Source organism: Typopeltis vanoorti, chromosome 2 (genome assembly GCF_054136105.1).
Source record: "Typopeltis vanoorti isolate ZY-2024b chromosome 2, IOZ_Tvanoo_1.0, whole genome shotgun sequence".
Taxonomy (NCBI): domain Eukaryota; kingdom Metazoa; phylum Arthropoda; class Arachnida; order Uropygi; family Thelyphonidae; genus Typopeltis; species Typopeltis vanoorti.
This window is the reverse complement of record NC_143550.1, coordinates 115,797,377-115,822,504: the sequence shown is the minus strand read 5'-3', so window position 1 is coordinate 115,822,504 and position 25,128 is coordinate 115,797,377. Positions and strand designations below refer to the sequence as shown.

The window sequence follows — 25,128 nt, the reverse complement described above, 5'->3', positions numbered from 1 at the left end:
AGAAAAGAATGATAGTTATCTTTATTTATTCATATGGAGTTCCCCCTCCCCCCAAGGGATGGGGGGAAGGGAGGGATGAGCTCTCCTAATGAGGGATTAAGTATATATATTTTTATGACTGTAAATCCATGTGTGTTCACGGGGCTGGTTTGCCTGTTCTGAGGAACAAAAAACCAGTTACCTGGTGAAAAACCCTCTACCTTCATATGAGACTGGCTAACTCACCTTTAGTTGAAATAGACCAGATAAAGGTTCCTCACATCATAGGTAGGCAGGAATTGAACCCACATCTTACTGACCAAAGAGCTTTGTCTATACCGACTGAGCTAGGCAGCTCTATAGTTCTTAAGAGTTGGGAAAGTCTTACTATGCTAGTTGCTCTATTAGTTAGGTGAGTTGTGCAAGAGCACTTTGCTCACATAGTAAGTAACACCATATTTATCTATTTATTAAACATGGAGTACTTCTTGAAGAAATGAAGTTGGATTTAATTTTACTCTGAATGTTCAATTTTCCAATATACAGTAATACCCCGACTTATGTGAATCCGGAGTTATGTGGTTTCTAATATGTACGTACTGTATTCCCATCCCGCTTCATGCCTCACCACTAGTTGTATCTTTCCGGCGCTGGCTGCATTCACCAGTGTCGCACATGCTGTGAACAAGCACTGACGTGTTTCGCACGGTCTCCATTCATACACGATTTTTATAGTCTACAAACCTTGCGATTGTTTAATGTTATGTTCTTGATAAAAATTTTATCACATAAAAAATAATAATGTCATCCAAAAGAAGCAAGTCCGATTCTTCTACAGCTAGCAAGAAAAGAAAAACATTGACTTTGGAAACAAAACTCAACATTATTAAGGATTTTGAAGGCGGAATGAAAATTTGTGAGCTAGCAAAGAAGTTCGATCTACAGGAATCCACATAAAAGATAAAGAAAGAATTCTCACTGCTGTGAAAAATGCCCAATCATCGAATTCAAGCATAATTCGTAAACGTCATGGGATTATTGGTGAGATGGAAACGATGCTTAAATTATGGTGTGATAATCAAGTGCGAGCTGGGCCGATTTTATCATTAGGTGAACCTAGGCAATCGCCTAGGGGCGTTAAGCTTCGGGGCACCCGATTTTGCTACATAGTTCGGGGAAAAAATATATATAGACAACGTATAGGGACATCTAAATTTTCTTTGCCTAGGGGCATCAGATACTCTCGGACCAGCCCTGAGTGAGAGTAAAAAATTGTCCAGTTGATCAATTGACAATATGTAGCCAAGCCAAGCTGATTTTTGAGAGGCTAAAAGTAGAAGCTGGAGAAGCAGCCAAAAAGAAAATTTCGTGGCCAGTAATGGTTGGTTCAACCGATTTAAGAATCGCTGTAACTAGCACAGCATCACGGAGAGTGGACAAGCGCTGATAAAGAGGCTACATCTTCTTTTTCCTGAAATATTTAAAGCTATCATCGAGGAAAGTAGCTATAGCAGTCAAACCATATTTAATGTAGATGAGACCGGCTTGCTCTGGAAAGAGATGCCTAAGAGAACTTTTATCGCACATGAAGAAAAAACGTTTCCTGGCTTTAAAGCTTCCAAAGACCGGTTGACAGTAATGCCTGGTGGAAATGCAGCTTGTGATTGCAAGTTAAAACCTCTCTTAATTCATCGCTCCGAAAATCCAAGAGCTCTAAAAAAAAATCTAAAGCTGGCTTGCCAGTGATTTGGAAGTCAAATTCTAAAGCTTGGTTGACAGCTTCTATTTTTGAAGACTGGTTTGGTCACCACTTCATACCTGAAGTTGAACATTATTGCCAGTTTAAAAAAATTCTATTTAAAGTTTATGCTCATTATTGATAATGCACCTGGTCACCCTCCTGCAACTTTAATTGATTTTGATCCACGTGTAAAAGTTCTTTTCTTGCCTCCAAATACAACCAGCTTACTTCAACCAATGGACCAAGGAGTTATCAAAACATTCAAAGCGTACTACACACAGTGTTTGTTTGCAAGTCTGAATGAAGCTATGAGGCAAATTGAGCAACTGTCTGTTAAAGAGTTCTGGAAACAGTTTAATGTTTTAGATGCTGTAAGGATTATTGGAGATTCTTGGGGTGAAATTTCCCAAAAACCATGAATGGTGTCTGAAAAAAAACTTTGTCCATCCTTTTTTAAATGTGAAATGGAAATGTTGCCAGAAACTGATCAAGTTGCTGAGGCAATAGAAGAAGTTGTCAACCTTGCCAGGCAATTAGATTTAGAAGTCGACAGTGAAGATGTCAACGAGCTGTTAGACTCGCATAACAAGGAGCTTACAATCGACGAGCTCATAGAGATGCGTGAGCAAAGCGCTACTGAAGAGACAGAAACCTCAGATCCAGTTCTACCAGAAAGGCACATGACAATTGCAAAATTAACAGAAAGTCTCAGCTTAATTAAGAAAGGGTTACAGATTTTGGAGGAGATAGATTCTAACGAGGAACGAATTGTAGCCACAAGGCAAGGAATAAAAAAATCATTGGCTTGCTATGAAGAAATTTTGCGTGACAAGAAAAAGACATTATGCCGTCAGACGAATCTATTAGATTTTATGAAACCATCGACATCGAAATAACTTTCTTTTTTTTTTATGTACGAAAAACTACGATTATGATGATACAGTATTTCTTAAAAATTATAGGTGTTTTTGTAAACCTTTGGTCCCAATTAACTAATATTTTGTATGTTTGTATATATAAATTACATGCAAAATTATACCCCGAGTTACGCAAATTCAACTTGCACTCTTTTTTTTTTTTGTTGGTCCCACCTACCGCGTAACTTCGGGGTTTTACTGTATTTTCACTTATATTGGGAGCATTTCTGAAAACATAGTAAATAGTACAACTACTTAAGAAATACAATCTTTACATGAACATTTAAGCCTTAAGTGAACTAAAAACATATCCACACTCCCTCCCCACAATGATCCACTCCATCCATCAGTATATCATGAAATGCATGAGATGCCATGATGTATATGCAAGTTGTCCTATTTTGGTCCAACTGGACAAACCAACATAAAAAAAGACAACTGCTATTAATTACTTCATCTAGCATTTTAATATTTTACGTTTAATTGTGAAATAAAACTAACCAAATCTTTTAATTTTAATATATTATAGGTCATTCATGATTAAAATAGGTCTAAAAATGAATTATGTTACTCTTAGTGATGTATAGTTGCATCTATGCAATTAATAGATATAATGATAAATCAAAATTACAATTAAGTGTAATCTTAATAAAAACACCTGCTTTATTTCAATTAGCAAAGAAGGTTTTCTAAGGCTAGATACCGAAAAGCGAATAAGATACAAAATATATATATGTGTATTATCCTATGTTAAATCTGATACAAATCAAAGAAATACTTTTTTTAAAAAATCTACTTTGGCATTAAAGCACATGCTCAATTTTAACATTTAGAGATATCCATTGGCAAGGTTACTTCAGAAGCCCTCCTTAGAGCACATGCCTGAATTAAAATCAGAATAGCATACTTTCAGCATTTATTATTTCTTAACACTAAACTTCAAGAGATTAAGAAAGTGAATTATGAAAAGTGATTATGAAAGTGAATAGATTTACTATTAATAACCACCTCAGAAAGTGGAGACCAAAGATTAAGCTAAACAATCAACTAATTACATTTAATGAAAACCCCAAATACCTTGGAGTTACTCTGGATCCATTGCTAAGCTTCAATAAACATATCAACAATGTTGCAGTCAGAGCAAAAAGAAGATTAAATATCATGAAAAGTATCTCAGGCAAAGAGTGGGGGAGCCGATGCTAAAACCTTAAAAGTCACATATACCTCTATTATCCGTCCCATAATGAAATATGCTTCGCCAATCTGGATGCAAACATCACAAACCAGTTTAGACAAGCTTATAAAAATTCAGAAAAATGCAGCTAAAATCATATGTGGACTAAGGAATGCAACTCCTGGAAAAATAGCAGAATTCGAATCCAACTTTGTTCCTTTAAAAATTAGGTGGCAAGAAAATCTTACCAAATTTGTAGAAAAAAGAGCCAACCTTGCACATCATAGAACAAGTGAGCTTTTTAAAAACTGAAAACCAACAAACAGAATAAAGAAAAAAATCAACAATGCATGAAATCATAAAAAATAAAATTCCCTTGGATTGTCCAAATAAAATAGCCAACTACCCAGCATTTCCTCCAAATCAAGACAGGAAAAATATAGTTATCAACTCTGAAATAGGGAAACATGAGAAAAAAAGCCAAGAAAACCCTGAAATCTTGAGATCATTACCCTTTCAAAAATAATGGAATATAGACCTGACTCAATAAAGATCTACACAGATGGCTCCAAAAATCCAAATGGCAATTCTGGGAGTGGCGTACTCATCTATGGCTCTCGTAATATAGAACTAAAAACAACTAACAGTATTGGATGCAACTCATACCATGCAGAATTAATAGCCATTAACACAGCACTGCAATATTTAGACAAACAAAACTCGAAGGAGTTTATATTTTTCACAGATTCCTTAGCAGCCCTTCAAGCTATTAAGAACTCCTACACTAGTCATCAAGAAATACTTAGAGACATAGCAAAAAACATAAACAAACATAAGGATTCCGAAATAATCTTCCAATGGATCCCATCCCATGTGGGATTAAAGGGAAATGAAACTGCAAATGAAGTAGCAAAAATGGCCACAACATCAAGCGATACCACAGATTTCAATCTTTTTAAAACCACCCAAAAAGAAAACATAAAAAGAACAATTCTTCAGAACATGACTCACCACTGGTACTCAGCAGAAAATCCAGGAGCTACCATCAACTCCAAGTTTAATCGCAGTGCCACTACCATGATCTCTCACCTCAAGACTGGCCACACAAGACCAATCAAGTTTTGCAATGGCATAAAAGTCTTCCCCACCTGCAAAATCCATAGCATCGAGGAAGCATCACCAATGCATTTGCTAAACTGTATGAATATTTCCAAATGTGAACTCTATAACAACCCAAAAAAAGTGCTGTATAAAATACATGAACTTGACCTCTATGATATGGTGTAATAATACCATGGGATAATAAAAATATATATATATAAAAAAAGTGAAAAATATGTTCTGATTTTAATTGAAAAATATCTTCAAAATAATTTGACACATATCAAATAAAAATTTTAACAACATATTATTATGATTTTTATTTATTTATTTTTTTGCAAACAAAATTAATTTAAACAATTCTAAATAGTGTTAATTAAAAGTCAAAGCTAACTGAAGGAGACCTCCACACTGAGTTGAAGGAATGCCACAAAGTAGGACTTCTGACCTAATGTCCAATTTTCAACTTCTGCTGTACCCCCATTAGTAGATATCCACTCAGATACAGAACAAATGAGGATGGACTAGACTTGGAACTAAGTAGACCAAATTATATTCTATATTGGCTTAAACCTAAACAAAAATGATGGTATAACATGATGAAATGTCATTCTTGCTGGTACATTGCCCAATTAACAAGGCGTAAAGCTGGGGAAACAGGAAGAACAGTGAAAATTTAGTTACAGGAACAAACTTAACATCAGCAGAAGGAAAGATAGATATGATTAGTGTAAGAAGTATCAATGGAAAAGGAATGGATATAGCATTCGACATTAAACACAAAGATAGACTTCTTAAATGCATGCAGTTTTAAGTAGAATGGGATCAGCAAATGAAGACATGACGAGACATTTGCACCTATTGTCCAAAAGAAGGTTTACTAAGGAATATGTAGAACCATAGAAAAGGAAGTTGACAAAGAAAAGGGAAAGTTTGTCCTTGTTGGAAAAAAGAGCAAAGCCGAGTTTAAACATGGCCGTACCAGCCTTGAAGATGATCCACGTAAAGGATGTCCAAAAAGTGTAACAACACCAGAAATCATTGATCAAGTGTACGATATGTTATTGGATGACCGGTGAGTCAAAGTACATGAAATTGCTGAGACTATAGGCATTTCAAAAGAATGTGTAGGATATATTTTGCATGAAGAATTGTACAGTAAGAACCAGTTGGATTTCTGATCAGAAAACAGACTAGTCATCACTTACATGTTTCAATAAAGATGTCCAGGAATTCACACAGCGAAGACACAAGAAATCAGAAAAGTCACACTATATTATTACAGGTTGATAGCGATATCTTCACACTGATTCAGGATAGATACAAGAGTATGCAGGCTAAGTGAAATAGGAAGTGATCACTATTTAGTTCTGAGCAGGATAAAAATGAATAGCACACAACAGAAAAAAAAATATGTAAGAGTTTTTAAAAAGAATCAAACTTTAGCAGATTTTAGACATTAATTGTGGAATTATATGTGGGTGGTCTGAAAAGTTCTCGGTCTTGGCCTTGACCATAGATGGCAACACTGTCGGCAAGATTTTTTTTTCTAAGTTGGTACATCTGTCATAAGCATCCATGTGAAATTTCAAGTCATTCTATCAAGTAGTTTTTTTTTTTATACAGCTGTCTGCAGCAAAATTGTTGTCTGTATCCCTTGAAATGGATAAAATTGAGTATCATGTGGTTATAAAATTCTTTGTAAAAGAAGGTTTAACGCCAAAAGAAATTCATTCGAAGATCATAAAAGTTTATGGGCACTCTTCTCCTTCATTTTTCGACAATTAAGAAATGGGCTGCCGAGTTTAAACATGGCCGTACCAGCCTTGAAGATGATCCACGTAAAGGATGTCCAAAAAGTGTAACAACACCAGAAATCATTGATCAAGTGTATGATATGTTATTGGATGACCGGTGAGTCAAAGTACATGAAATTGCTGAGACTATAGGCATTTCAAAAGAATGTGTAGGATATATTTTGCATGAAGAATTGTAAATGAAAAAGCTTTGCGCATGGGTGCAGCACTTGCTCACAGCAGATCAAAAACGAACTCGCATGAAAATCTCTGAACAGTGCTTGGAGCATTTTAACAAGAATAAAACCGTTTTGTTCATTGATTTATTACTATGGATGAGACATGGATTCACCATTACACATCAGAATCCAAATCGCAGTCAAAACAGCGGACAGAAGCTAGTTGTTCAGCACCAAAGAAGACAATGTCATGGCATCGGTGTTTTGGGATGCTAAAGGCATTTTGTTTATTAATTATCTTGAAAAGGGTTTAACAATAACCGAGGAATATTATTCCAATCTTTTAACTAGACTAGATGAAAAAATTCGCGAGAAAAGAGACCTGGTTTGCAGAACTAAAACTGTTCTGCAAACATAAAAATGTTCCTCGCTGGTCAGCATCTTTCTTCGAAATCAAGAGGTGATTGTAGCTGTAGAGGGGTATTTTGCAGATCTTACTGAGAACCACTACAGGGACAGGATAATGGCACTGGAGCATTACTGGTATAAATGTATTAGTCTTAAGGGAGATTATGTTGAAAAATAAAAATAATTTTGAAATTATAAATTAATTTTTTCATTTTTAGGCTGTGAACTTTAGCATCCCAAAACACCGATGCCATGACATTGCCAAACAAATGAAAGTTTGAACACAAAGACTAAACCTCAGAGATGCAATGACAAAATGAGAACAACTGACCATGAAACAAACGATGCACGGAAAGAAATTTGAAGTTTCTCTGTATGGTCAGAAAATTTCTGACCATGCAGAGAAACTGCTAGCGAAGAGAGAAAAAAAAATGCACCAGTGACTTAAGAAGTAGGTTATGGAAAAGAAGAAAGCATTATCAAAATTCCTAATAAGTAAATCAATGGGTGAACTCAGAGAATGAAGAGAAAAATTTAAGAAAGCGAAATAGCGAGACAGATGATTAGTAAGAATATATGTGATAAATATCATGAAGGCAGCAAAATGTTATGGAGGCTACGAAAAAAGATTAAAAATGGAAGAACAAATACTGTGAAAGGAATTATACATGATAAAGAAAGGTGACATAATAATTTAAGATTACATATATCCTAGATTTTTGGATTAATTAAAAGGAATCAATACATGATAAAGGTGACATAAAAACTGAAATTAAAGATATCCTAAATTTGGTGGTAAAAATATTCAAGAGGAATGCAATCATGAGTATACATCAATACTTGAGGTAGAAAAAGCCATCAAGAACATGAAATATGGAAGAGCAGATAATGGCTGGAAATGTTGAAATATAAAAAGAGTATATGTGTTTTACTGCACGCATAATTCAGAAGGCCTGTGAAGAAGATCACATTTCAAATGATCAGAGTGGATCTCTAATAGTATTCATCTATAAAAAAAGGAATATAAAACTAAGAAAGAAGAATTTCCCTATTCAGCATTCAAAGTAAGATTTATGCAAGCATATTTTAGAAGCTAGGAAAAACTGGAAGTGAAACTTGAACAAGTTGTTCAAGGCCAAATAGGAAATTTATCTGGATGCGATTTTTACTTTAAGATAGGTGAGATTTATATATTAGGTTTGTACATCTGGAAAAGGCACATGACTAGGTAACAAGAAAAAAGCTGTTCAGAACACTACAGTTATATGGAATAAACAGGATATTATATCAAGCAATACAGAATCCATATTTAAGGTGTAAGTTAGCAGTTAGAATTGAATTGAAGTTATTGAGAATAGAACTGAGGTTACAGGAATATGATCTGATGTAAAATCAGATGCAGTCTCCAATATTATCTGTCATCTATGTGGATCACATTATGAAGGAAGATGCTAATCTCAGATCTTTACATCATGCAGATGATGTTATGCTCTTAAATAAATCCAGTATAAATGTGATTGCATTCCTTTCCTAGTTGAAAGCAATGCCAACCAGACCACTATACAGCAGATGTCTTTCATTGCTTGGTGAAACACCACTGTTCTGCTTACTGGAGATGTGAAGTATACGTTGCCATGTTTAGTCTCTAGCATATAGTTTCCAGTTTCTACAGGGACCACCCCCCTCCACATGCATTGTGGGTAGAGACCTCCCTATTGCTCTCCATATCATTATTTAGCCATAGAGTGAATATCTCCTTCATTTGAGGAGGCAACAATAAAGTGGTTTCCACAGATTAGGTACCAGATAGTACACAGAACCAAACCTGTTAGTAACACTCCAGTAGGCATCCTGTTCAACTTTCACAAACAGATCATTGATTTGCCAGATTGTGCCTGGAGGGAGTTTGGATAAAGCAGCTTGCAGTAGGCACTGTCTGTGAGAGAGTTGTGACCACAAGTCCTTCATTCCTGCTGTATATCCCAACTCTGTTGCAAATTGCAAGAGAAAAAAAAATGATGATAATAATAAATAAATATATATATATATATATATATATTTATTTATTTATTATTATCATCATTTTCCAGACTGACATTACCAACATCTAAGGTCTCAATTCTATTATCAATAACATGAATCACAACCTATGACATCCAAACCCAATGTTATTCATCATTGAACCACAACTGGCATTCTCTGTAACATCTCATCTCAACTTTCCTCATCACGTCTTTCATGATGCTTTTCATAAGAAGGGTAGAACTTAGGTCTACTATTCCATACAAAAGGTTATCTGATCTAGAATCCTCTTTATATGATTTGCTATGGCTCAAGATTTCCTTGCTTTGCTGCCTCTGCCATTTTCCTAACTCTGATGACTTCACCAACCTATTTGACTATGTATTTCTGAAAGTTGATCACATACAGTCTAATTAACCCAACAGTGAGATAATCTTAATTAGTGATTTAAACATCCACAATTCAGACTAGCTTCTCTTCTCCAACTTCATAGAAAAGGCAAATGAGAGAAGACAAACTGTTTGCTTCAATAATGATTAACACAAATTGTTCACCCGCCCACTGACAATCTTCATCTCTCTCCCATACACTTTGGACCAGCTCTCTCTCTCAATACTGCTGATGTTGGCTTTCCACTTGGCAGAGTCTGACCATAACCTTGTCCATGTTTCCTCTTCTACAGATCATCCTTCACTCTCAGCCTCATATCCTGTGGTACTACAATGATGGCAATGAGATGACTTTTGGGATTTCTATGCCTTGTTTTCATGGTCTGATTACTGCTTTTACTCTTCTAATCCTAGCACCTGCTTTGATGTAATAACAGAAATTATTCTCACTGAGTGCTTTTATTCCCCATTGAACTCAAAATCCTCAACTCTTATCTTTAGATAAGAGTTCCCTAAAAATTGTGCCGAAGCATCCAAGCCAAAAATTTAGCACGTGGCCAAAGGCTCAAGTCAAAACCTATAGTCCTCTCACTCAGTTTACACTACAACTCGTAACTGCCAAAAAATTATAAACAAATACAAAGCTTACTTTGTAAGAGCTAAATGCACTAAGCTTGTATCCTGTTGAAATGGCAGTTGGGCCTTCTGATCCCTCACTAAGGGTGCGAGATGAAACTTCTCTCCTTCCATGTTTTCACTTCTCTTGCATCCTGATGGCAAATTGTAACATCCCCTAAGGATAAAGAAAATTTCTTGGGAGCAGTTTTTTTTTTTTTTTTTTTTCCAACTCTTATACAAATGACTAGGCAGATCTCATCCTACTATTCTACTAACTACCCACAGTATGCCTGTTCTGAAATTTTGCCAGAAGGACATTGGAAAAATACTCAGTAGTCTTGATAGCAATAAGTCTCCTAGAGCTTATATTTTTTTGATTGTACTAAAAGCTTGTGCTCCAAAATGCATGCCCATACAAGATGGGCATGCATTTTGTACTGTCTCTTCAAGCTATCACATTCATCTGGCATCTATCCAATGATCTTAAAAGAAAGTTTTCTCATTCCATAGCAGAACCTCTAAAACCTGCAGCACTGTTGTGTTATAGGTCTTTAGAGACCTATGTATATGGTCTATGGAGCTGATATAAAAATTTTACCCAAGCATAAACAAACTTTTTGTGTGAAGTATCTTTATGGTAAGCTTTGGTCTCTATAGGAGACCAAAGCTTACCAAAATTACCTCACTGTTTACCAATATTCAACAGAATGACACCTTAACACTTTTAAGAAATGTTTTTCCTTCTAATATGTTAGATCTCCTTTCCTTTGCCATCAAGTTCTTCCAAGAAAAATAACCAGGTGGTTATTTTTCTTGGAAGAACAAAATTTACAAACAGATAGAGGGAACCACTATGAGCTCTCCTACTCCCTCTCACCCCCTCTTGCCAATTTTTACATGGAAAATTTTGAAAAAAAGGGCCATAGACTCAGCCTCTCTCAAACATTCTATCTGGCTAAGATATGTAGATGATGTGTTCTCTATTTAGCCTCATGGCCCAGCCACATTAGACTCCTTCCTCAATCACCTCAATAGTCTACATCCAAGAATCCAGTTTACAATGGAAACTTAAAATAACAATAGTTTATCCTTCCTAGTAACACGCCTTCTTAATGTTAACCTTTCCTTCAGTGTGTAGAGAAAATCCACTCACACAGGCAGATACATTCACAAACTCTCCCACCACCATCCCTCTAAATAATATGGCATTATTAAAACTCTAACCAATAGAGCCCACAATCTTTGTTCCAGCAGAACAAAGATTGTGGGAACCTCCCTTTCAATCAAACTCAACTACATACACAACACCTTCCTTTCCAATGGCTACAATGATTACAGAATTAAAAAAATAATCAGTTCCTCCCCCATTCCCTGACTATCTATTTAGAAGGATTTCAGAAATGCCATCATCATCCTCTACATCTGTGGCACATAAAAAAAAAATAGCCAAGTCCTTAAAAAAGTACAACCTCTACACAGCTTTTAAGACCCACCATAAACTTACTACTCTTATCTACTGTACCAAAGATCAGCTCCCTCATTTCTCAGTGCCTGGAGTATATAAAGTCTCATGTCTTTTAGTATTACAGCTTACATAAAACTAAACTACTCTTTTTTCTTTATCAGATGTGACTAAATAATTCATAAATGCAACTAAAACAATTTTAAAAAATTTAATTATCACTTTTATTAGTCATACTAATGTACTATAAGATTTCAAAATATTTATGAGTATAATTTGCTATATGTAAGAACACAAACTATAACTTGCAGTGCAATGCATCTATATAATGTAGAGGGACAATAAGAAAAGATGTTTCCATTTATCTTGCTTATCACTTTTGATATACATGATGTACAAGGATAATTCTGATTAGTACAGCAGACTCTAGAAAATTTGTTACTTCCCTTTTCTCTAAGACACTGGTATTTAATTCAAAGAAATATTCTTCCAACAGAATGGATCTTAAATGCACATAACAAATCAATTTTCTGGATGTCCCTGAATCAATGCTTGACAAGGTGACATACAAACAAGAACTGTGTTTATAGTAAAAATGTTTATTCAACTGGTATCGTAGAATATATGCAGAAAATGTCCTGAAATTTTCTTCAAAATATTGAATTGCAGGATAAGTCTAAGCAAATCAGCTATAAACAGACAGTTAAGAAGTATTGTGAGAAAGACATACGTAGTTTAAAATAAATAAACAGCAGTGATTTTTTTAATAAGCCCCACATATGAGAGGTCCCAAGACTTATGACATGACAATGGCATACATGGGTAAATGGCTAAAGAGAAGAAAGGAATCTGCTATAGTAGAAAAGAAAAAGCTAAGCTATTTTTGGCATTGGAGCAGACCCTTTGTAACAACTTAGCTTATAAGTTAAATTTCATAGGGTTTAAAATGAATAAACATACCTGTGTAAAAGTCTTAAAGTAAAAAGGATAAAAAAAACCTGACAAAGTTTTCCCATTAATTTTTCTTCAAGACTTTTACACAGGTATGTTCATTCATTTTAACTCCTATGAAATTTAACTTATAAGCTTAGTTGTTACAAAGGGTCTGCTCCAATGCCAAAAACTGCTTAGCTTTTTCTTTTCTACTGTAAACATTTAGGATCATCATGATTTTGCAGTAATAAAAGAATCTGTATGTTTCTTGAAGAGCTAAATGTTGTAATCATAATATGGAAAAGACTGTTCTAAAGAGCAGAGGTGTAGGAAATGAATAAGGGAGATGAGAAGCAGTATGTTTTAATGAAACATTTGGTGAATATGCATGTCTTAAAGAAACAATTATGTCTTTCAAATATGCAAAACACATCACAACAATTAGCTATATTATAAGCATTAATTAACGAAATCTTTGAAAAAAATTCCAAAATATTTTTGCATATAGAAAGTACATCTCAATCTTCTAAGATTCAGTTGTAACCTCAGCAAATTCACTGAAGATGCAATTTCTATGGTCTTCTTACTGACCTGATTGGCCAAATAAGCAGCATCTCCACTGTCCAAATCAACAAAACTTGTGGAGTTCAAATCCCACTGTAGCATGACTACTATGTGAAAGTCTAAGTAGTATACACTTTTTTGTCACCCAATGTGAAACTGCCACTCTGCATACTGGAAGCCTGAAGTGGCTTGAAAAAAGTTCCATGTTTGACCTTTAGGCCAGTGGAGCTAGATCACCTAACCCTCATCCCACTCACTCTCTACAAGTGGTTTATAAATTTACATGTGCGGAACTCAAAAAATAACATTCATATTACTAACGTTGTTTAAAACGTCTTGTTTACAAGTGAGACAGGCATGTTTCATCTCCATAGTTATGTTCAGAAGCAGAATACATGAATGTCAACCAAGAAAAGGCACAATACACCTGCAAGCGAGGTATTGTTTCAGTTGGAGGAATAGTGTTACAAACTTTCATTGCAGATGCAGTGTCAGTGGAGCACCATTAGTGAGTTTTCAAAGAAAGACGACTGCATCCCTTTTCTCTAAGACACTGGTATTTAATTCAAAGAAATATTCTTCCAACAGAATGGAACAAATGCACATAACAAATCAATGCTGGATATCCATGAACAAGATGGCAGCTGTGCTATCGTCATTTGTTTTCATCAATCCCTGCAATTATGAAAGCCAATGTGCACAGAGCTAATACTCATAAAATTGATAAACTGAAAGAAAACAGTTGATCATCAGAATCCATTACTCTTGACATTCTACTAAGAGATGCCAATTTTAGATGTTGAATACAGTCTTGATGCAATTTTCTAACTGTTCATCAATTGCAGGTATAAATGAAGTAAATCTATATCAGCATGGTAATAACATGTTATCCTGCCATTTGTCATAATAACAGCTTCAATTTAATGAAACATACTAATTTCTGCTAGAAAAATTTATGATATTGCACTCTATTTCTCTTTAAAACATTAGCAAGTTCCACTAATGAAGAAAACATCTTAGCCTTTCCTTTAGTGTTACACAGTGATCAGCATTCAATTCACACAAATTATGGACTCTATAACTGTGTTATAAATAATTATTTTAATTTCTTGACGTTTTGACCTTCATATGAAAGTCATCGTCTGGAGTATACACACACACACACACACACATATATATATATATATATACATACAGAGACAAACTAAATTACATTTCACACAGTATGCTGAAGAGACAATGATTTGATCAATGGTTGTTTTACTGGCCTGACCTCTAATGAAAATAAAATAAAATTACAATAAATAAATGAAATGAAATAAAATAACTATATCAAAGCTATATTCTATTTAAGACAACATCAGAGAAACATTCTTTCGTATAAATAGTTTTGTTACAGTAAAAATCATGTCCTAATTTAACATGACATTTATTATATTAGATTTAAGATTCTGGATTACCTGTGGTCCTATTTATAATTAACTCTGAGGGTGAAAGGTTAAGTGGATAGAATATGTGCCTTCCATATTCTTGGGATTTTTAAACCATCATTATTGTTAAGATTAGGGTGGTTGATAAGTATCTCACAGGCCTCCTTAAATTTATGTTCATATGTTTTGGTACTTTTCCAGTCAATTCTATATAAAGTGTTCAGGGCATAATCAGAAAGACCAGCTTGACCAAAGTTATTATATTTAATGCGTTGTTTATGTTCCTTTTTTTCCTTGATGGGAATTATGCATCCTGTTTCCCCTATATAGGGCAAATTACAGGTGCAAAGAATACGGTATACTCCAGGGTGGGCCAGCGGAAGGAGTCAATCCTTGAATGAGCTGAAAGTTCCATGTAAAAAAGTAAGATGATTTAATAAATTAATTACTAGTTTCAACAAATATTGTGTACTTCTTCAGATTGATGAAATAAAGCATAAATATAAAAAAGGTATTAATATGGAGATTTTTAAATAGCAACCATATTTTTTTTAATTCATTCAACACACAACAGACATTGGATGCAGGAACAAGATATCATGAGCATGGGTCATTGTTACAGGATAATTTTTTTTTGTCTCACAGCCTAATTCATCCCCACGTAGATCTCTTATGCATGCTACCCAGAGTTCATTTAATATCAAGCCTTGGTTTTTATTGCACTGGATTGGACATCCTATCATCTTACTAGTTCTTTGATTTGCATACATAAGTATTAAATTCTATGTATGGTATTTTAATGATTTTCCAATTGACTTGATGGTTTTTGGTGGCAGTGTGAATGGCCAATCTGGATTTATGCACTCACTTTTTCTCCACATTTATAACATGTTCTTTTAACAGATTTCTCCAGAACATCCCATCTGTCCAACATAAAAGATATTGCAATTGCAGTAAATTTTATAAACTCCTAATCTTGTCATCGGTTGATATGGTTTAGGTGACCTTAACATCGTGGAGGTCTTTTGCAGAGGTCTAAAGGAAACTTTTATGTTATGTTCTTGTAAGACCTTGGTTATTTTGTCTATAATGTTCTTGATATAGGGTAAAAAAAAAAAAAACCACACCTTTGTGGTCATTTCAAACCTGGTTGTCTTGGAGCCTGTATTGGTTTAATACATTATTGATAGTTTTGATGTAACATTTTTGGAAGAATGTCATTAATGTAAGTTATTTCCCTGTTTCTTTTATTATCATCACTTGATAAGGTAATGGCTCTCTCTTTTAATGTTTTGATGATACTCCATTTTTGTCCCAGGTGGTGATGGGAATAGCAGGAAGATACAGATCTATATTAAACTTTTTTACTGTATACTTCAAATATACAATTATTATGATCTTCAACTGAGATGAGAACACCCAAGAAGGAAATCGATCTATCTGTTTCTATTTATGATGTAAATTGGATTTTTTGGTTTAAACCACTAAGGAAGTCAATGAAGTTTGAAGAGATTCTTCTGAGGCTGGCCATAATATTATTATAATATTACACCCACAATCTTATTCGGTGTGATATTTATCAACAGCTGATTGTTCAAACTTTTCGTGTATAAGTTTGCTAGGTGTGGATTGCTGCACCATAGCCAGTTCTTTGGATTGTGTAAAATAGCAGTCTTGAAATTTGAAGAAAGTGTTCTCTATGCAATGTATGAAATGTTGGGCAGTGTCAGGTGGGAAAATGTCTTCTAAAATTGAGATTGTTTCTTCTCTTGGAACATTGGTGAATAAGTTTTTTACATCCAAAGTAGTCAGGATGTTAGTGGGATTTAGTTTAGGTGAAGTTTTTCCTACATGTGGTGCTAGTGGATTGGATAGGTATTTACAGAGATAATATGTTGGCAAACATCTTGCATACACTATAGTTGTAATTGGAATTTTTGTGAATTTTTGGAGAACCATAAATACACTGAATAACAAGATGTTTTGAAGTAATTCATACTTTAGGCAAGTTACAGAGATCTATTAATTAAACTGTTTGTTTTACTCTGAATTGGAGTCAGAATAAAACAAACAGGGCAATATTTAATTGCTTGTATGTGTTGATATCATTTAGGAAATCATTCGGTTTTTATTATTATTATTCGGGCCTCCATGGAGTCAAAAGACTCATCGTGGGAGGTCTTTCCTAAAAAACACACACTCTATCAAGACTCATCGTGGGAAGTCCCTCCTAGGAAACACAAAGTCTATCACACCACTCCTTAAATTCATTGGCCGTTCTCGCTCTCACCACTCTATCAGACAATGCATTCCATGGTTCAACTACCCTCCATGCAAAGAAACCACTCCTCATCTTCTTGCTCACAGTTTCCTTTCGTAACTTCCAGGGATGGTCCCTTGTCATCACTCCTTCCCGCTGTTCAACCAAGCAAAAGAACTCCCCAGTGTCAACCCTGTAACCACCTCTCAACAGTTCAAAAGTCTCAATCATATCACCTCTCCTTCTATCCACCAAACTTTGCAGTCCACATTCCCTCAGCCGATCCACATAACTAACATTGTACAGTCCTGAAACCATCTTTGTTATCCACCTTTGTACCCTTTCCACAGTTAATTTATCCCCTTCAAATCCTGGGGACCAAATCTGAGAACAATAGTCTAAGTGTGGTCTGATCAGAGTCTTATACAACGGAATGATAACTCTTTTATTTCTGCAGGTCAGTGTCCTTCTCATTATTGCAGCAATCCTCTGTTACCTTCACCACTTTCTTTTGCAATATGTCCCCTAAATTTCAGGTCTCTATCAATCATCAACCCCAAATCTCAGTATAGCTCCTCCCATAGAGTATGCAGCGTCCCATCGATGTGTCCCAAACCTCAATACCTTACACTTTGTTGCATTAAACCGACACTCCCATTCATTTGCCCATCTGTCTAGCTTATTCAAATCCTCTTGCAGGGCTACCACATCTGCACTACTAATAACAGTAGTATTTCCTTTGTCAGCTTTTAAGATTAAAATGCGCTCATATTTTTTACGATTTTTCAAAGCATCGTATTCAGCATGAAGATATTTTTAGATGGTCGTTTAGAATGGATTAAAATTGCCGCTTTTTTTTTTTTATGTGTATGATGTCTGCTGAATCTTTAGGAATTCTATATAATCCTTTTGTTTGTATTTGCCATAATTTCAACTTTGGGAATGCGTTTAGGAGATACTGTGAAATTGAATTTTGTTAGAATCTTGTTAGTTAGTATACTTTGCTGCATATGTGATAGAGTATACGAAGAATGATTAACTACTGTATTTTCAATTTACAGAATGGCTTGTTAATTAGATTTATGTTTGAAGAGATTATTGAATTTCTTTTTTTAATGTAACCTTCTGTTTATTGGCCAAACATCCGGATTTAATTGTGGTTAATCTATCTATTAAATTCCACAGGTCTTTTTGGAAGACTTTGTGCTAAACTTAAATTATACTGATATAGTGCTTTATTTCTGATAATACAAATTGGGTGTTTTGAAATTCTTTCTTGTAGCAGTGCTAAAGATGCTCTTTTGTAAATTAGCACTTTAATTCTTTAAATCAGTTCTTTAGTACTGCTGTGAGGAGCCTCGGTAGCTCACTTGGTATAGACGAAGCCCTTTAGTCAGAAAGACCTGGGTTCGATTCCTGTCCATGATGTGAGGAACCTTTATCTGGTTTCTTTCGATTAAAGATGAGTTAGCCGGTCTCATACAGAGGTGGGGGGGGGGGGGTTTCACCCAGAAACTCAGGTATTTTGTTCCCCAGAACAGGCAAACTGGCCCAAGTGAACACATGCATCTACAGATATAGGACACATGAGAGGCACAAGGCCAACTACCTTATCCTCGAGGCAGTCGTGGTTATGAAGTCCACAGCTAAAGAAAAGCTTAAGACAAGTACTACTGTGAGAAAGAATTTCCAACACCCAATTGGTATTTGTGATCCTTTTGAGAATGTCTGGATGGTTTGCTATAGTTTCAGTTGTTGTTGTTATTTTTTTTTTACTTAAACTTCAAATTAAAGAAATACTTGAATTTCTTTTCTTTCATGAGAATGGAATGTAAGGATTAGTATTGTTATCCTAAATTCATTATAGTGAATCCTTTCTTTCATGCTTACACGGTGATTAGAGAATACATTTTATGAAAATTATGGATACAACTACCATGTTAGAGTAAAACTTTAGTTTAATATAAACCAAAATATACACTCAACATTTAGACCTTCACATTAAGGTCATCTTCTGGAGTATACGTATATATACAAAGAAACAAGCCTGCACTACAATCTACATGGCATGCTAAAGTTACTGATCAATCATTAAAATTATTTGCCTGACCTCTGGAGTTAAAAAAAAAAACCTCACTACATCAAAGCTAGAGTTCTGTTATCAATTAGGTTACAAAGTTAACTTAAACTAGAGAGTAATATATTCATATAGAAAAATAATAAATAAATAAATAAAAATAAAATTATCAATATAAGTACACATCTAAATTGCTTAGAGTCCTAAAGTCAGGGTTTGTTGGAAACTAAGTGGGCTGAACTTACCTTATATTGGGGAAACTGGATGTACAATCCCTATCCATAAAAAAGAACACAAACAACACATTAAATATGATAATTTTGATGAAGCAGGACTCTCGGGTCATGCTCTTAACACCCTACATCGAATTGATTGGAAAAGTACTTGTTCTTTGCATCATAAAAAACTTGGTATGAACAGAAATTTAAAGAAGCCTGTGAAATTTTGATCAAGCACCCTAATCTTAATAATAATGGGGGCTTAAAAATCCCAAGAATTTGGATGGCACACACATTCAGCACATTTAGTTTCCAACAAACTCTGATTTTAGGACTCAAAGCAATTTTTCATCTTTTATTGGCCACTATCCATACCAGTTGTTGCAATTTATATGTATACTTAATATGGGTAATTTTTTTTTTTTTTATAACTCCTTCCATCATTCTATTAAATTTACTCTGGAACTTGAAAGAGAAAAACTACCGTTTTTAGATATCTTAATCAAAAAACAAATTAATGGCAGTATAAATCTATCAGTGTACAGAAAACCGACCAATACAAGTTGCTACCTACATTTCAGCTCCTCTCACCACATCTCACATAAACTCAGCATTGTACACATGTTAAAGAAGAGAGCGATTCGCATCACAACAGACAATGAGACCCTTCAAGATGAGTTAACATTAATTTCCAACAATCTGTACTTGAACGGCTATCCAAGAAGACTAGTCAATAAAGTCCTTTTCTCTGAACCACCACAAAGAGAACAAGATATTCAATATATAAAAACTATTGCAATTCCGTTTGTAAGTGGCATCTCCTACAAGCTCGCCAGCCTTCTCAAACAACACAAAATAAGAGTAACATTTAAACCAATAGAATCTATTCGTAAACTACTAAGTTCTCTAAAAGACAACCACCCTTTCTATAAATATGCTGGAGTTTATAATATTCCATGCTCGTGTGGCTCTAGTTACATCGGACAGACTTCAAGAAGACTTGAAATGAAATCAGGCAAAAAGAGCACATTGGCTATGTCAAAAACAACAGACAGGACATTTCTGGCCTATCGTCTCATTTCTCTACAACTAACCATGTCATCAAGTGGGACAAAAGTTGTTTTCCTTACTTAGAGGAAGATTACCATTCAAGAATTTTCAAAGAAGCAGCCACAGTCTCCCGTTCTACCGTCAACCTTAATAGAAATCAAGGCCTAATACTCCTAGAGATTATGGAAAACCCTAATCAAATCCCTAAAAACAAAAAAATGAACTTTAATACTACAGAAAGTTCCTTAGCAACAGCTAGCTAATCTTGTACATGCGATACATGTTTCACGCACATTCGATACTATTTTATTTGTAATTATTCTAGTCAGTTTCTTACAGTTATTCTTGTCAGTTTTATAGTTACACATAATTGTGAGATTATTTCAGCCTATATGTAAGTGCTCTGAAGATGCTGACAGTTAAAGTGTGGCGAAACTAGTTGGTTAAATTAATAAAATTGATCAACACTTGATCTGTAAACCAAAAATATTATTACTAATGGGTAATTTTATTTTTATTTATTTATTTAATTATTTTTCTATATGAATATGTTACTCTCCAGCTTAAGTTAACTTTGTAACCTAATAGAAAACAGGAGACTCTAGCTTTGATGTAGTAAGGTTTTTTTTTTTTTTTTTTTTTTTTTTTTTTAACACCAGAGGTCAGGCAAACAGTTTTAACGATTGATCAGTAACTTTAGCATGCCACGTAGATTGCAGTGCAGCTTGTTTCTTTGTATATATACTCTAGAACAGTGGTCTCCAAACTTTTCACCGTGAGGGTCGCATTGGGTACTTCAGCACTGTTCAGCGGGCCACAGTAAAAAAAAAAAAACTCTAGAACTAGATATATGAGTTTTATTGAAAGCAGATAAAAACTGATTACAGAGTATGTGAGATTAAATTATCGTATATTAATAACAACGAACACTATCAGCAAATTCTCATATTTTTATCACAAATTATAATAAAACCATTAATGTGAATGATGTAACTGTGTTTGTGTTTTTAAAATCTTATTAAACTCAGGTTCAAATTTTGAAGTGCTAATTACGAATAGCGATTTCAAATGTTCATCAGATAAATTTGCCCTGTATTTTGACTTGATATATTTCATTCGGGAAAAAGTTTGTTCACAAAGATACATTGTCCCAAAAATAGAGATAAATTTAGCCGATAAAATTTTGCAAAATTCAAATTTTTTCCCTTCGTTAGTCCATTTTAACTAACCTTTTACAGTCAGAAAGACCGTAACTTGGATTAAGGTTACTTTTTGCTATTCAGGAATATATTTTGAACACAATTTTAATTAATGCATTTGAAATCTATCAACACCCCGTGTTTTTTTTTTGCAGATTCTTATTGAAAAATTAGTCCAATTGGCAGGCCAGATAAAATCATATCGTGGGCCGCATCTGACCCACGGGCCGTAGTTTGGAGACCCCTGCTCTAGAAGATGACCTTAATGTGAAGGTCGAAATGTCAAGCGTACATTTTGATTTATATTAAACCAAAGTTTTACTCTAACACGATAGTTGTATCCATAATTTTCATAAAATGTATCATTATAGTGAACCTTGCATTAGCAATGATCTACTGTACTTTTGTTCTAACATTTATCCTAAACAAACCAAAGTTTAGAGTGAAATATCTTTGCAACTAGTATACTTGTATACAGAAGCTGTTCACTGCACATGGAAAACGTTATGGAAAACTGCCTCAGTATTCCATAACGCAAAGCACACTTCCTTTCAGATGTGTATTTTGCTATGCATTATGGGAAAAGCCACTAGCCAGACTGGTTTCTACCTTTACTAAGGTCTAATATGGAAGCCAGACCCAGAAAGATACAAAGGTTAAATCAATAAATCAATGCAAAAGTCATATATTTCCTATATAAAAGTAAAAATGTTACATCACTGTATTATCAAACACTCTGGATCAGAGATAGTTCTAGACAGTTTCTGATGGGGTTATGAAGTATATTACGATTGATAAGAAATTATATTCTTGTTTTAATCCTTTACTTAAGTGTATGCAAAGCAAAGTTTGCACATAAAGTATCTTCATGACCAGTCTACTTGAACATGGAGGCTGTTGACTTTTATTGAAGTCTCATTAGTGAGATCCAACCCCAGAAAGATACCAAGGTTAAATCAATTCTGAAGTCATATTCTTATATACAATTAGAAAAATTAAAGACAGTATTCTTTGTATTATGGGATACTGAGGCAATTGATGTGAAGTCAACAGTCCCTGTATACAAGTAGACTAGTCATTGAGATACCCCTCGTGCAAACATTGCAAAACAAAAGCTTCAGCAAAGGATTAAAACAAGAATATAATTTCTTGTCATTAGTAATATACTTGATAACTCAGCATCAATAGTTTCTTCAACTATTCCTTGATAGTTACTGTCTTTCAAATACTAAACTCTCTGTAATTATTTCTTTCTTTCTTTATATTAAAGGTTTTACTAGCTGAGTCCTCCTACACCAAGGACAACAAAACTTTTACTTCTAGCTATCATTGGAGACTTAATGGATTGTATACAGCACTCAGAAAGGATTAAAACAGAATTTAATACTTCCTATATGTCGTCTCAGTCACTGAAACATCTTCAGGGATTACAAAAAAAATAATGTAACATCTACACAAATATCACACAATACTAAGCCCAACCACGTGGATGACTCTAAAGTCCTATCTAGGTGGAGCGCCCTCTAAGGGCGGTTGTAGGTGGCCTGGAATGTAAGGTGGGATCTCTGATGATAAGTGTATCCCAAATCCTAGGAAGCTTAATGCAACCGTATTTATTAAGATTTGATTGATTTCTGAGAGCTACTGCTGATTCTAAAAATAGTCCAACTTTTTTGAATTTGCTGTGGTGGAGCATGGTGGTTTTTTTTCATGAGATCCTGTGGGTTGTATCCAAGACATGGTCAGCCAGGCCTGACTGACCATAGTCGTGCTTGCAGATGTATGACTTGTGTTACTCCAGGCAGGTGGTTGCTGATTTGCCTGTCTGTCCAAAGTATGCCGGCTTACAGGAACAGGGTGCTTTATAGACTCCAGGCACTGAGAGAGGAGGGAGCTGATCTTTTGTAAAACGGACAAGGGTAGCAAGTTTGTGGTGGGGCTTAAATGCTGTGTGTGGGTTGTACTTTTTTAAACTCTTGGCTATTTTTTCTGATGTGCCACGGATGTAGGGTATGGTGATGGCATTTCTAAACTCTTTCTGAAGAGAAGACCGGGGAATGGGGGGGGACTGATTTTTTTTTAATACTGTGATCGCTGTAGCCACTGGAGAGGAAAGTGTTGTGTATGTGGTCAAGCTCAATTGTAAGGGTGGTTCCGCTGGAACAAAGATTGTAAGCTCTCTTGGTTAGAGTTTAATAATGGCATATTGTTGAGAGGAGTGGTGGTGGGAAAGTTTGTGAATGTATATGCCTGTGTGCGTAGGTTTTCTATATACAGTGAAGAAAACTGTACCGTTAGGAAGTTATCTTTAACTTAACTAAGGTGTCTAGGAAGGGTAAACAATTATTTTTTTCCTTTTCCATCATAAACTGGATTCTTGGATGTAGGCTGTTGAGGTGACTGAGGAAGGAGTCTAATGTGTCTGGGCCATGAGGCCAAATGGAGAACACATCATCTACATATCTTAGCCAGATAGAAGGTTTGAGAGGGGGGGCTGAGTCTATGGCCCTTTTTTCAAAATCTTCCATATAAAAATTGGCAAGAGAGGGTGAGAGGGATTACAAAACGGGATTACTCTACACATGGATACTTTTAGCTAAATAGTGAGAGCTGGATCCAGAGCCAAGCTCTTCTATATCTGTGAATTCCAAACTATTGTAAATTTTTATTTAAAGGGTAAGACTACCAAGCTTGGTATTTAGCTTCCTCTTATCATAATGGAGTAACATGAAGGTTTGGTTCAAACTTCATGCATCCATAGATAAAATCTAAGGGATCTTATCTAAACAGTAAGAGCTAGGACCATCAAATTTAGTTGACAGCTTCCTATCATAAATTAGCACAAGGATTAGATGGAGATCTACAGCAACTCCTGAAGAAACCCTAAGAATAATTAATCAAAAGAGAAATATGATCTATTCAGGATCATAAATTAGCAAAAAATCAAAGGCATGCTGTAGCAAGGCAGCATAAAGTCATTAGCTAGAGCTTGCAGAAACTTCAGGTTTTTAATGTTACTTATGCCTTGTTTGGTTAAAAAAATATGGGTATTTTATCTTTCTTTATTAGCTTACATGACAGAAAGAAAACAACTACAGAATGTTTTAATTTCAGTGAGTAACTATACATTTTACAAGGTAATAAAATTTGTTATGTAGACTGCATTTCACAAAATTTACATAGAAATATGAATGAATAACACTTCAAATCAGTATGTTTTACTTATTAAGAGACCAGTGTATTCATATATCTTTGACTTAAATTCGTCCATTGAGTTAATAATTTCAGAGAATTTGCATAAACTACAATGTTAAACATTTCCATATATACTTCTGGTTTTACTACTACTAACCTCTGCTATGTGCATTACACTACATAAAAATAAGCCTACCACGGAGAGCAAGCTTTTTACATAGTGTATGCTATTTCTTTAATATATATCTATTAACTTACTGGGTGTGTGGTGTTACCTTGGAGGAAGTGAGTAACATCATTGTTGACCGTTCTAAAATTTGCCTTGCTGCAGCCATCTGAAACCGCCGCCTCTCCTCCTTCATATCCTTTGGGGAGGGGGTGGAGGGAGAATAGATAAAATATTTTTATATATAAAT

General features: G+C 34.8%; 1 protein-coding gene across 2 annotated transcripts in view; it reads right to left on the bottom strand.

The window, feature by feature from the left end:
- The window catches only part of LOC150109360 (alpha-catulin-like), a 439,125-nt gene that overhangs the window by 159,915 nt on the left and 254,082 nt on the right, over positions 1–25,128 (bottom strand). For both annotated transcript variants that reach the window (XM_090407671.1, XM_090407679.1), the window contains exon 5: positions 24,988–25,077. In XM_090407671.1, coding sequence (XP_090263797.1) covers positions 24,988–25,077 — 90 coding nt within the window. The remainder of the gene's footprint in view (positions 1–24,987; positions 25,078–25,128) is intronic.